The sequence below is a fragment of the Myodes glareolus genome, chromosome 15 (genome assembly GCF_982192425.1).
Source record: "Myodes glareolus chromosome 15, mMyoGla1.1, whole genome shotgun sequence".
NCBI lineage: Eukaryota > Metazoa > Chordata > Mammalia > Rodentia > Cricetidae > Myodes > Myodes glareolus.
This window is the reverse complement of record NC_142040.1, coordinates 43501097-43515192: the sequence shown is the minus strand read 5'-3', so window position 1 is coordinate 43515192 and position 14096 is coordinate 43501097. Positions and strand designations below refer to the sequence as shown.

At 39.5% G+C, this 14096-nt stretch overlaps 1 protein-coding gene across 1 annotated transcript in view; it reads left to right on the top strand.

Moving 5' to 3' along the window:
* The window catches only part of Parp8 (poly(ADP-ribose) polymerase family member 8), a 169703-nt gene extending 156004 nt beyond the window's left edge, over positions 1–13699 (top strand). Inside the window, exons 23-27 of the mRNA XM_085676702.2 lie at positions 643–712; positions 3524–3597; positions 4670–4739; positions 5385–5469; positions 13325–13699. Coding sequence (XP_085532828.1) covers positions 643–712; positions 3524–3597; positions 4670–4739; positions 5385–5469; positions 13325–13427 — 402 coding nt within the window. The 3' untranslated portion in view covers positions 13428–13699. The remainder of the gene's footprint in view (positions 1–642; positions 713–3523; positions 3598–4669; positions 4740–5384; positions 5470–13324) is intronic.
* The last annotated feature ends 397 nt before the right edge of the window (positions 13700–14096 follow it).

Here is a 14096-nt window from a genome sequence, read left to right as displayed (position 1 = left end):
AAGCAAGTCACCCCAGTTGCCTGAGGCAGTTGTCACTGTGCAGCAACCACAGGGTGACAGACAGAATTAGCTATGCATGCCTGCCAGCATGAGCCCATTGACTTGGTACCATGTTTTTACGACTAGTGTGTAAGGGCCCTAGAACTTAGAAATGAAAAAAGAGAACTTTAAATGTTGTGAGTAGTTTCTTTAGACCACTCTGAATGCTCCAAATAATAAAGCTCCTAACTTGAAAAATCCAAGGGAAGAGTGGAATGGCAGGTGAAGTATATAACCAATCAGAGCTGATATTTCGTTCATATTGTGGCTTGTGAGGTTTCATAAAAATGCGTTTCCATGCACTTCAACAAGGCTTGTTGTTAGAATTTTAGATCCATTAAAAGAAGAACTCGCTATAGTCCTTTGTAATGAGAGACTCTATACTGGCAGAATGAAGAACAGTCTTTGTCTCTTTTTCATCTGATTTTTTTTATCAACTCATTCCAAATATGATAGTAGCAATATTTTCACATTAGACCCGACATAAGTGAACTATCATTTTTATAAGACATAATGTTCCAACATGAAACCAATTACCCTCTTCTGTATGATATTAATTCGGACCATTGACAGACATTTTTCTCTCTCTTACATCTGACCTAGCTCCACGGTGCGATGTATGGGAGCGGGATCTACCTTAGTCCAATGTCAAGCATATCGTTTGGTTACTCAGGTAATCCTGTATTTCACTCTTAATCTCAATGTTACCACTTTCATGACTGGAATAGATTAGATATGTTTGTATTAAATTCATTTAGCACTAGTCATAATGTCCAAAGGAAATTTCTTCCTAATATTTTAATGAGATGGGGGATGTTGGAGGTAAAATGAAAACATATGCTGTACAGAGTCTATGAAACAAAATATAGAAACAATGGTCCCCCATTCTTTGAGTAGTGAAATTATGGTTAGCACTCCTTTGCATTTTAAAATTTCAACTATAAAGTAATAAATATTTCGTAAACAGATTCTAATAACAGAATTTTTAAAAAGCAAATTACAATTTCTCACTAGTCCTAAAATCTCAGGTTTGATGCATTTTTATTTCACTTTTAACTTCTATGGTGGTGGTGTGTATATATGTGTGTGTGTGTGTGTGTGTGTGTGTGTGTGTGTGTGTGTGTGAGTGCATGTGCGTTACATGATCACACTGCACAGTTCCAGATGATGTTATACACATGGTTCCCGAATGCTAAATCTTAGTATCTCTACATAGCAAGAAATGATATTTAGATAAACTCATTAAGTGCGAGGCCATTAACCTGGCCCATCTGTCTGTTCATTAAACAAGGTTTATGCATATTTAACCACAATAAGTTAACTTTTTAGTGATGAAGTATAATTGGAATATTTAAAAATAGATTTTAATTAGAAATATCAGTGAAAGAAGAACCAAAAAAAATCACTTTGTGAGGCAGAGGCAGGAGGATCTCTGTGAGTTCGAGGCCAGCCTGGTTTACAAAATGAGTTCCAAGACAAGAAAACCCTGTCTTTGAGAAATCAAAAAAAAAAGGAGACAAAGGAAAGAAAAATGTACAATTTTAGAAGATTACACAATTTTAGAAGATTACAAGATAGCAAAAAATGGTAATAGAAACAGAAATGTACAATGAAAAATTTTAAGTAAGCAGAGTAGGTAGGCAGAGATGGTATCACATAACTACTACTTTGTCACAAATTGACTGAAATATAAAGGAAAAACAACCTCTTTATTATGTCTTTGGATCAGGAATCTGGTGAATCGGTTTGCCACATGTTTTTTCTGATTCTCAAAGCATCCACTCTGTAGCACACAGTTGGTGGGTGAGTTGTTCTGTTGGTCTAAGACAGCCTGACTTCAGGCCAGACACATGGTAGGTGGGAATGAGTTGGAACGGACACCCAAGCTCCTGGATGTGGCTGATCCAGTTTGGTGAACCCCAGAGCATTAGGCCTGGACTTTTCTGGAGTGCTAATGACATCAGGTGCTTGTGTGTGAGCGTTTCTAATCTTGTTTCTCAAATCGCATGAGATCAATACCTGTCTGTACACCTAGCCAAAGCCATCACAAGACCTCCTACTATCTCCGTTGATGTTATCTGTTAAGGAAGGAATGACAGGTTACATTGTAACAGAGCATGTACACTAAGAAGTACTGTTATGGTCAGATATCAATGTAACATTAAGGATAAATATCAGAAGGAAAAAATTACATTGAGATGGGCTATGTAAAATTATAAAAATGAGACTTAAAACTGTACAGAAAAAAAGCTAAATATTTTTTAGAAAAAATAATATATCATCAGCATGGATAATAAAAATGACAACAAAAGTCAAGCCCTGTGATTTCTACCTTTTATGCCAGTGCATAGATTCCTTAGATGTGTTCATGGAAAGGGTTAGGAGGAGGAATGTGTACAAACTGTGAACGAGTGGGAAATTCTGTCTCTGTGTGTGCATTTATCTTGGAGAAAGTCTACAACTTGTATCAGAATTTTAAGGGCTTTTGAGATATTTTATAAAAGAAACCAAGGACTCAGAAGGTAGCTAGGTGATAAAAGCCCTGGTTTTTGTGCCTAGCCCAGGTTCGTGCAGGAGGCAGGGGTGTAAAAAAATCTCCACAGATATATGAAGTTGAGGTTGGATTTGAAGTCTGAAAACATAGAACCTGGACAGTGGAACAGCCCTATGCAGTAGAACTTGAACGGTGGAACAGTCTTATGCAGTACTCTGCCGACTCCTCGGTTGTCATGTCTGCTCCTACCTATCTAACTGTGTGATTTTTGAGGAATGTCTGGATTGGAAAGGTTTAGACAAACATACTTTACAAATTGTCTAGCATCTTTGCTCCCGCCGCCAAGATATATATTGAAACTAAAGAATGTTTTAGTTTCTGGTGTGACAGTACATTGAACACTCCCATTGATTTAGTTCTGCATATTGTACAGTGAAATGTATATTGTTTGGTTTTTCTAAAATCTTTCACAATAGGACATCATATCATGACTTTAATAGAGCAGAATCTAAAATTTATGATTTAGTATAGACAAAAGAACATAGAGTGCTTTGAGTTAGAAACTGTAATTTCTACACAGAAGTGAGTATATATTAGTGCTTTACAATACCACAGTGAAATATCTTTCTTCCTACCTGCATTTCTCACTCTCTATCTTGTGCTTGTACTCAGAAGACAGCAAGGATGAAAATTACTTCTAATTAGCTAAACATTTTTAAACAAACTTTTTAGAATTTTCTAATTATAGTGTATACCAGGAAATTTTCTATCCCCATTTTCAGTGCCAAGAACAAACCGAAATTCCTGGTCTTACTCTCCTGAGAGTTCTGGGACCCAATCAGCTGCTCCCTTGGGAGTCTGTTATGACCATGTCTAGCTTGGTATGCTTAGACTTCTGCCTACAGTACAACTTTTGACATAGATGTATTGTACTTTCATTTGCTTCAATCAGCTGTGTCCCTGAGTTCCAACTGTGCTGATGTTTTTCAGGGATGAACAAGAAGCAGAAGGTGTCAACCAAGGACGAGCCAGCTTCAAGTAGTAAAAGCAGCAATGCATCACAGGTGCCGTGGCCGCTCGCAAGACTGTGTGTGATTAGTGAATTGCAGTCTCATTAGACTACAGGATGTCAATAAATACTCAGGATTATTAAGCCAAAAAATTAACTTTAAGTGGTCATTTCCCATCAAGAATCAAACTCACTTTAAATGCAAAAACTACATAGCTTATAGGTAGTAATTAATATGCATTCATGTGTATGCATGCATGTGCACGTACATGCACGTGTGCATGCACACACATACATATCCTGGTCTCCCATTGTGTCACCAGAGTCTATCATAGATTCCAGGGAATTCCAGATTCCTATTTCTGTCCTCTTTAACATTACCTTCTACTGCGAGTACTAAATGACAAGAAAAATACCTTGCAGAAAGAGATGTTCAGTGTTGTAGTCTGGAAGTTAATACTGGACAGTTGCTAAATGACCCAGTCAGGAGAAAGTCCTCTGAGGAGTTAACCTTTGAGAATAGCCTCAGAGGTGAAGAGGACAGGCGCCATGTGACTCTTGAGAGAAAGATTGTCCTAGGCCGAGAAGAAGGAAGGCAAATTTCAGGTTCTTAAATCTGAATACCCCGAGCGAATGAAAACCCATCTGATGAATAATGAATGAATCTAGCTAATCAAATATCTGAATGACAAACCAGCTTCCACATGAGGTGCTTACGACACCTCCATGCCTTCATAAATATTGCTGGGAATGTGGCTTGTTTTGGTGGTTGGCTAATCGGGAGTGCTTATTAGTTCTAATGTATGAAAAGATCCCGCAAATTTCATTCTGTTGGTCTTGATAGAAGCTTGCCAGCCTCATCTGTAAACTAAGCTCTGAATTCTAGTCATATGTCCTGAGACCACTGAGCTTCATTTTAACATTGTTTAAATTCACGGGCTTTATACATGATTTGATAATGATTAGCTGCAGAAATGAAAGGATGCAACAAAAATAGCTGGGTATTAAAAGAATGAATAGGTATTGTAGCTAGCTTAGTAGCTCTTGCCCTTTAATGATGAGCACTTGTTGATGTTGGCTAGAGTATCCCATGTTTACTGTGGTTTTTAAATTGTTTTATGATTTAGTCTCAGAAGAAGGGACAGCAATCGCAGTTCCTGCAAAGCCGTAACTTGAAATGCATAGCCTTATGTGAAGGTGAGTGCCTGCGCCTTCGACCCTAGGTGTCTGAACTGAAGTGTAGTGGCAGAGTGCTCATGATGGGTCAGTGAGGTATTGTTCCTTAAGACCATTCCAGCATGCACTATGGAAAATGCGCGCAGTTGGGACTGCAGAGGTTAAAACCTAAGTGCAGAACTAGGTTGGATCAGAAGGCGCCATGTTGTTCCTGGTGGTTTTCCTGAATGTAATTCAACTTTCAGACGGTATAATTCTTCCCAACTCAGTACAGACAGATTGAGAGGTGGTTTGCAAGATTGTATTTTCTCTGTTCTTGTTCTAAGGCTACCAGTTGCCTTTTCTTTGTGTCAGGACTGTCAGCTGCCATTAGTGTCTTGATTTTCAACACCTGAAGGCTGTTCCGTGGGACACAAAGTTGCTGTCCGCCTTACATCAGGACCTGTGTGTTTCTAATAACAGTCCAATGATTTCTTTAGTTGAGCGGTGGCCTTTGGTTGATTTTACTTACATTTATTGAAAACTGGTATGGTCAGGCATCCATTATATGTTCATTTGGACCACTATTTTTGTGTTTAGATTGCAGAGAGAAGGAAGGTAGTTATTTAATATGGGTTTCTATCCCTCTGGAACTAAATAGCTCTGTGATTTCATCTCGCCTTGCAGTGATCACATCACCCGACCTGCACAAACATGGAGAGATATGGGTTGTCCCAAACACGGATCATGTCTGCACACGATTCTTTTTTGTGTAAGTCTAAATGATCACATTTATTAATTGCTTACTCTTCTACAAATGAAACAGTGGTCGCAGTATTATTTTCTCACGTTAACTGCCAAATAGAACAAACAACTAATTGAACTTCTCATCAATCTAATGATTGTAGCATTTCAATAAGCTTATTTAGGAGAGCGATGGCTGCATGCTGCTAATCTGGAATTATGTGCTTTGATGATGACAGATTTTAGAACCGGGGACAGAGAAGGCAATAATGAAAATGTTCTATAAAAACTGATGTACGTTTCACATACTATGGGCTGGCAAGGTGCTGCGTGTTGGCCAGGGTATGTGTTGGCACACAAGAAGACAAATGTTTTTTTTTCATTCCAAATCAACGGCTGCAGTAAGCCAGTCTAACTTTTTATTCCGTCTTCACCTCTGCAGCCCCACTCCCCCGTCTGGCTACACCTCTTCCCTGACCTTAGCACAGAAGGGATTTCAGGAAAGAACTGAGTTATTGGTTTTATCGTTTATGGAGTTTCTAGAAACATGGTGAAAAGTAATGTGAGTTATTTGATAAACATGTCAAAGGGAAGGCATCAAAATTGCGGTCACCCTTACAGGTCCACAGAACCCTGTGTGCTTTGTGTCTGGTCCATGAGCATGTGGCCAGGTTGTTCACTGGGACAGATTCTATGGAAACTATCATTTTCTTGTGGCATTTACTGACTGACTATAGATTTCACAGCAATGGATATAGCAGCCAGAACTCTGTTTTTTTTTTAATCAGGTAGTTTGAATTAGAATGTAACAGAAATTAGGAAGAACAATCTCACCAGGCTGCATAACCTCTCAAAGCTTCGTTGACAAAATGAGAACAGTGTGCCTACCTGCATCAATTAGAGTCTCAACAGCAGCAAGCAGATGGCTCCCAAAGAACATGGTGCTTTTATTACCCACAATTAGATGGTTTGCAAAGGTGTAACTGTGGGGCAGCAGGATCTAATAGCAGTAGAAGTCTTAGACATCCTCAGGTCCAGGTGGCCGAGACAGGAAGCAATCCTGCCGAAATCCACCTGACCAAACCCCACTCAAAGTGGAAGCCAGTGGAGCACAAGACTAAAGGCCACTCAGGTCAATCCTTGAGGGTCGAACGACATCAGAAAAGGGTTCTGAGGACCCGTGACTACCAGGAAAGCTGTCAGTATACATTACCTTATATGGTTAATCTGAGATTAAGTTAAGCCAAATTAGGTCTCCACTGCAAAGCTCATAAAACATTCTTCTCTCTCTCTCTCTCTCTCTCTCTCTCTCTCTCTCTCTCTCTCTATCTATCTCTCTCTTTCTCTCTCTCTCTTTATCTTGGCTAGTTAGTTATTATCCATTGTTAGAAGTTTGGCCCTCTGGAAAGCAGCCTTCAATTACAAAATTACCTCATTGAATAGACTTGAGATGTTGATAAGAAGATAACTTCAGGTCTTTTTGTGTGATTTTTTTTTTAACTTACAAAAATACAGAACATTTGCTGAGCATGACAGCTTTGCATACCTAAGTCATTCAATTTCCAATATGTCTTTTTTATACTTTCATCAGCAATACATAAATCACACGTAAGGTACTAATTATGGGAGAAGAGAACGCCTGTTCTCCTAAGAAGCGAAGAGAGGGAGAAAAAAAACCATCCAATGGAAACGGTGCACCCATATGCTTTCAAAATGACACAAAGGGGGGTTTATTAAGATCATTTTCATTGCTTTATCAACACAAATGAGATGTCATCCTTTCTCTTTGCAAGCTCAGTAGACAAGACTCATTAGATAAGACTGATAAATTCAGAGCACACCAAAGCGAGAATATATTCAGTCATTATTCTGCGTTCTAATTACAGCTTTTAGTCTCTTTCTTCATAAAGGACACAGCCACAGGTCTGTGGGGCGCACCTCCCCTAGGAGTGTAGCATCTAAAAAAAGAGTAAGTGGATGAAAATGAAAGAAAGCAACCGTTAGGCAAAAGCTTAGTCTCTGTTATTTTTATTTCAAAAGTTTTCTGTTTGTTTACATTTTGTGACCGCTGACATTAGGAGCTTTGCGTGACGATGCAGATGTAAGTTAATATGCATTTCTTACAAGGAGTCAATGAAAATGCTGAAAATTCAATTTCCCGCTACTCTGATTTCCCAGAACTATGGTGATCGCAAGATAGTCATTTAGTGTCTTACTCAAAAATCCATCCAGCATCTCAGCAATATAGAAGAGAAAACTAAAGGGACACCCTAGGGGACAGACAGGTGCATAGCAGAGAGGCACGCTAGGAAACAGACTAGTGGGTAACAAGGTATTAAAATAACACTAAAAGAACGGGACTGCTTTGGGGAGGAAAAATAAAAGTTTGAAAACTATTTTTCAGAAAATTCCTGAATGACCATGAATAAAAATTTTAAGCAAAATGTAGTCAATCTTTCAGATATTATGACCAGACCCCAGGCCATTTCTAGTAGGAAAAATTGTAAAGTTTGATTTCCCACCAACTTGGAGATCCGTGTGCGAACATATTGGGACCTTTTATGTGTAAAACTGAGAGAGCTGATTTCCAAGGGGCCATAAGGTGGGCTGAAAGAGAAGACCAAGCACACAGAATTGTAGGGCACACGTAGTGAAGTGTCAGCCCCTCCTCTCTTTCCTTTTCCCCCTCTCAGTCCTGACTCACACTCACTGTGTAGCACAGGCTTGTCTCATGCTTCCAGCAATCCTCCTACTTCAGCCCTCTGAGTACTAAGATAGTAAATCTATACTCCAGACCTAGTAAGTTATTTCACAATGAACAAGATGATTTTTAAAGATAGAGTTGAAAATTTGCAATTGTAATTTTTCATAATTAGGATCAATTAATAAAATCAGGGTGGTTAATTGACCTGGCAGATGGTCAGGTGTGGGCTCCCCCAGTTTCCATCACTGCCCAGGAAATGCCAGGAAGGGTGGGAGGATGCCCTGTCTCTAGGCAGTGCAGGGCCCAAGGTGAGATTTGGTCTGGCAATGAGAGCTTACGTGCTTGGGGCCCCAATGCTCCCAACGTCTCCACAGTTGGCCGAGTCAATTGTGAATGGTCCATGTACTTTGGTTAGTAAATAAATGTAGAGTATGGAGCCACTACTATTTCTGAAAACACTTGAGCAAGTTTACAAAGCATAACAGTGGGAAGAATCACATGAAACATTTTCTCTGCAGAAAATAGGGTCAGACATGCCAGGTCCTTGAACCAAGCAGATCTATGTAGTTCTATATAAATTTCAGGGTTTCCTCTTTAGTTCATTTTACCTTTTAAGGGGTAGTTCCTCTTCCCTAAAATGCCTAGAAAATTAGACTAGATGACTATGGTGTCTTGGTGTCCTGTGGCTCATGACAGGACTTGCGCTTAAAATTTAGCTCATTCTTCTTCAGATGAAATGAAAATTCTTGAAATAGAGTTTCCTTCACTTGTCTCTCTCTGCCCCACACCCATCCCTGCAGCATTTTGTATCTGTCTGAGACCTACTCTTCAGTAACTCTTCCTTTTTTCTTTTTGTCTTTTCATGAGACAGGGTCTTATTATGTGATCAATGGTGCCCCTTGAACTCAGCCATGGCCCTCATGCCTCAGCTTCTTAAATGCAGAGATTATATATTATATTGACATAGCATTTAAAAAGTGAAAACGTTTTAGGCACATACAAGAAGAATGTATAAAATAAGAAATTTATAATGACCATTAGGTAAAATCAACATCATCTTTAATTATGAGTTTGTAAGGGGTAGACATTGCTCAACTGTAGACATTACAGGAAAAATAGAAAGTTACAAAATTAGAAGACAGAACATCGCCTTTGTCAGTGAAGGCATCTGTGTGTGAATCATAAACACGAAAAGGGTCAAGGAACTGTGCTGGATCTCTGATGTATCAGAAACCCAGTCTGTCCCTACCCAGGCTCACTTTCCACCCTCTAAACTGTCCACTGCGGCTGCCGCTTACCCGTGAGAGTCTCGGTGACTCACACACTGATACCTTCATCCTCTCGTCTCTGCAATGCCATGCACTGTAAGGGTAAAGGAGGCTGATGTACAGTTTCTGACCCACCATTGCTGCTGCTTTCACTCCTTGGGTTGCCAAGCTTCACTCCCGCAGCCGTGCGCTGTGATTCTCACTGTCGAGGTTCTGTTCTTCCCCTGTGAAGCATTGATTCTGTCCTCCACACTCACATTCGTGTGCCCAATTCTCACTCCTCATCCAAGTCTTCTTTCATGCTTCCCTCCTTCCAGAAGCTTCACAGTGCTTCTGTTCGGTGTGAACTGGGTAATGACCAGGATATATTTCTGTTGTATTATCCATTTTTAAGCATGACCTTCTTTCTTGCTCTGCTTCTTTGCAGTCACGAGCTATGTGAGTCCATTTGTCTTTGGTACCTGGTGTTTATCTGGTAGAGGAGAGTGAAGACCTGCATTTTAATGGCTCAGTGACTATTTATTCTCAAATACCCTAACAATACCTTTTAAAAAATCAGTATATACAAAGTGAAACCCATTATTTAACCCCGCCTTTGTAACTCCTCAATAACTCCTGTCTATGCAGTAATTTCATATATCAAACACTAAAAGCTGAGCTGTGGTTTCTCATGTTCTTTCCCTTCCGAAGTTTTATCTTTTTACTGTTCTCTCCTATCAATACCTTTATCCCTGTAGATCTATCACTGTCTCCCACAGGGTTCATCAGAAAGCTCTTCTTCCCCTGCTTCTAATTTCATTGCTCTCAAAACCAATTTTGTGCAACAAGAGATTTGTTAAGTATTGCACTTCTTAGACTGATGATGCAGGTTTAATATGCAGAAACGTAAGACAAGAGAAAAAAGGAGAAACATTCGTCTACTGTTGAAGCCCTAAGACATTTGCATGCTAAGCAATTTCTCAAACCCATAGCTACATTCCTGGTTCCTGTTCTTCAGAGCAAACTCAAACACAGTGTTTTTTTTTTTTACCTTCTCTGACTTCCTTGTCAGAAATCACATGCAAAATTAACCTTTAGATTTGCAATTGTCTCTGTACTCCTAGACTGCCTCACCCCTGCCTTGCCACTGTAGGGTGTGTGTGTGTGTGTGTGTGTGTGTGTGTGTGTGTGTGTGTGTGTGAGTGATATTCTGTTCCCTCACGAAGTTTTCTTCATGCTTGGGCACTCACGTCACAGATGGTTTACACAGAAGCATTGAGTGCATATCGGTTGGAAGAATCTACAGAATGATCTATTTTAATGAAGAGATTATATGTGAATATAATGTGTTTTAGATGTATTACATAGGTGGCATTTATGGAAAATGATATCAGAAAAAAGATGCAAGAATTGGAAGTCTGGAGATGAAGTTTTAAAAATCAGCACGTGAATTGGTAGTTAAAACTAGGGAGAGGCTGAAAGGGTTGAGCAAGTTTGATATAATCAGGAGAAAAGGAACTGTACTTCATTTTGTTCTGGAAATCATTAAGCTGGGACACGGAAGAAGAAGAGACAAAGAGATTAAAAATCATAATCAGAAGCTAGGTAGCTAAGGAAAGAAACAATGTAGCTGAGAGACAGAGACAGATAAAGATGCAAGCAAGCAGTATGATGATGAGCTGTATGTCACATGTTATACTCAGAGGAGATAACATCCCCTGAATGCATCAACCAGGAGGCCTGGGCAGAGTTTTCCTGACTCTGAAAGTAGAACATTCAGGTCAGGAGAGAAAATGTAGAAAGGAGAGCCAAAAATGGAACATTACCATGATTTATAGACAAATCCTGTTCACAGGTCAATTTCACATTGCACAGAGAGCAGAGATAATAGTGTTTAAGCTGAACGTCCAGTTTGCATAACGTGCAGTAGGTGTGGAGAGTGGGCCAAAACTGCAACCGAAAGGAAACCAACTTGAATGAGACAATTTAAAGTCACGTGGAGGCAGTGATCTGCAGTTGGAAGGTCACAACTGCCTGAAAAGTTGAAACCTGCTGCTCTGCTTCTCTCCCCTGGCAGGATGGTTTTCTCTATGCCTTTTCAACTCTCTTCCTCTCAGCCTCTAATCTTCAGATTCAAGGTCTGGAGAGCTTGTCTGGTGTGTTCACAATAAAGCATGGTTACCCATCTATATGCCAGGCCAACCTCCTCCTTCTTTTAAGAAATAAGGACACAGCATCCTCACTTATGCCAAAACAAAGTCAATATAGTTTTTTAGTGTTTCTATTAGAGTAACAAATTTCATTACAACATTTCCTACATGTAAATAATGCATTTCAATTGTATTCTACCCTGGCACTCTCAGATCCTCTCCCCATCCTATTAATCCCCTTTCTTTTCTTAATTACAGGACATTATGTTTTGCTTAAAGGATACAACATCTGCCCCCAGACATCTGATTTAGTATGAAGAATTGTAACATATTTTCTAATTTCTTTTTTAAAAAAATTATCATATATACATATACATATATGTATGTATGTTCTTATGTGAACGTATGTGTACCATGTGTATGTAGGTGTTCTCATAGGCCAGAGGGCATCAAATATCCCGGAAGTGACGTTTTATGCAGGTGGTTGTTTGTGAACCACTTGATGTGGACGCTGGGAACCACACCTGAGTCTTAAGCAAAAGCAGTGTTTGTTCTTTAATAAATTTTAATGTGGCATTTACGGTTTGATTTCCTGAGAAAATATTAGCGTTTGGACTATGTACCATATATTTTAAGAACTCCAATCTTCCAATAATGTTACAACGCTGATTAGAAGAAAAAGGGCATGTTGTAACTAGAATAGTAATATTGTATGGTGAGAATTAAACAGATTTATCAATATCCTGGAACAACTCCAGTCGTGAAACTTGGACTGGACTCAAGTGGAATCATCTCTTGGTCTTTAAGCGGTGGATTGTGTAATGAGCTGAGTTCTCGTTCTGTGTGCCAGTGTTTTATTTCCCCACCTCGTGCTGTCTCAGGAGAATTTAAGTACGGTGAAGAAAAGACAGAGGCACGCATTAATCTCCGGGACACTGTACTTATGCCCCTGGTTATCTATTTTGCAGTAATTACCACTTCTCTGCAGCTTCTTTCTTGAAGGCATTTTTCAGTCACAAGATTAATTCATCACCTATTTCACTCTGAATATTATCGTTTCAAGTTTGAAAATTTGCTCTTTGGAAATTCTTATTGCCTACGTCAGCTTATTTGAGGAAATGAATCATCTAAGATGTAATTATTTCTCTCTCAAGCACTTAGCAATTGCTGTCCTTTAGGATCATGTCTTCACTCTTGCTGCTAGGCTGAGCTTAACAGGCTTGCAATCTTATGCAGCATAAATAAAATAATATTACGGATGAAAGAGAACGAGTTACCAGTTAAGAAATAACACTGGAGTGCTGGTCATGCAAAGCAGCAGTTAGAAGGCGGGCATGACGAGGACACAGGGATAGAATGTGAAGCCAGTGCAGCCAGTTGGGACGGGAGGGCTGAGAGAGCAGCGTAGTGGAGATGTCCAGAACCCAAGGCACAGAAAGGTGAAGGCAGTGGGTTGTTCTGCAGTTGACATCACGGCAGCTGGCTGCTGTTGGGAGAGATGCTCGCATTGACAAAGACACGGGTGCTCCTGCAAGTCTGGCAATGTTTTAGGTGGGATGAAGGACTTCACTCTGAAATGGAAGGAAGGGAATAAATTAAGGTATCGTGGTAAAGGACCAACTATGCCGAGTTTCGTCTTGAACACACATTAGATACTGCTTTAAAAAAAAATGACTATGTTTTTGGTTTCCTTGTGTTGCTTCTAGGAATCAAACAACATTTTGAAGCCATACAAACACTGCCATCTTTATCCATGTTTCCCGTTTCTGCTTTCTCTTGTAGCTATGAAGACGGCCAGGTGGGAGATGCTAATATCAACACACAGGAAGGAGGGATTCACAAAGAGATCCTCCGAGTAATTGGTAATCAGACGGCTACTGGCTAGAGAACACCGCTGGGCAGAATTTGAAAGCTTCCTCGGGTTCAGAGCTGGATTTTGAACTGAAGAAGATGAGAAAAATAATTTATTGTTATTATAAACAAAATTAACCCTTTGAATACCAATTTTTCTTTTCTTAGTATTTCTAAATATTTCATTAAATACCTAAAACGGTTTAAGATTTACCAATTGTAGGGTTATGAAATCTAGTAATAAACATTAAACAGCACTTAAACTCAAGTTTGGGTTGCATATACAATAAACAGATTGAAAAAACAGTTTTGTGCTGATATTTTTATATTAAATCCTTTAATTGGACATTTGGTATTATGTACTGCTATTTTAGGATACTGAAATAGAATCAAGGTCATTTTATAATGGCTTTTAAATCTACCAGACAGTCCACAATAAGTACAATGTCTGCACATTGTGGTGTGTTCAGAATGAGTCACACAAGCATTTGAATGCTGTGGGAAGGATATTCCTGTTCTCAAGTTTTCCCTTCTAAGGCAGCAACTAGAGTCAGAGGCAGTGCCATGCCAGAACGCATGCAGGACACTTGTCTGCAGATTTCACGTGTCAGAATGTGTGATTGTGCATATGCATGCTTGTTCACACATACACTTTGACAAAGGACGGATAGCTTCATCGTGCTGTCGTGTAATGAACAAAAAT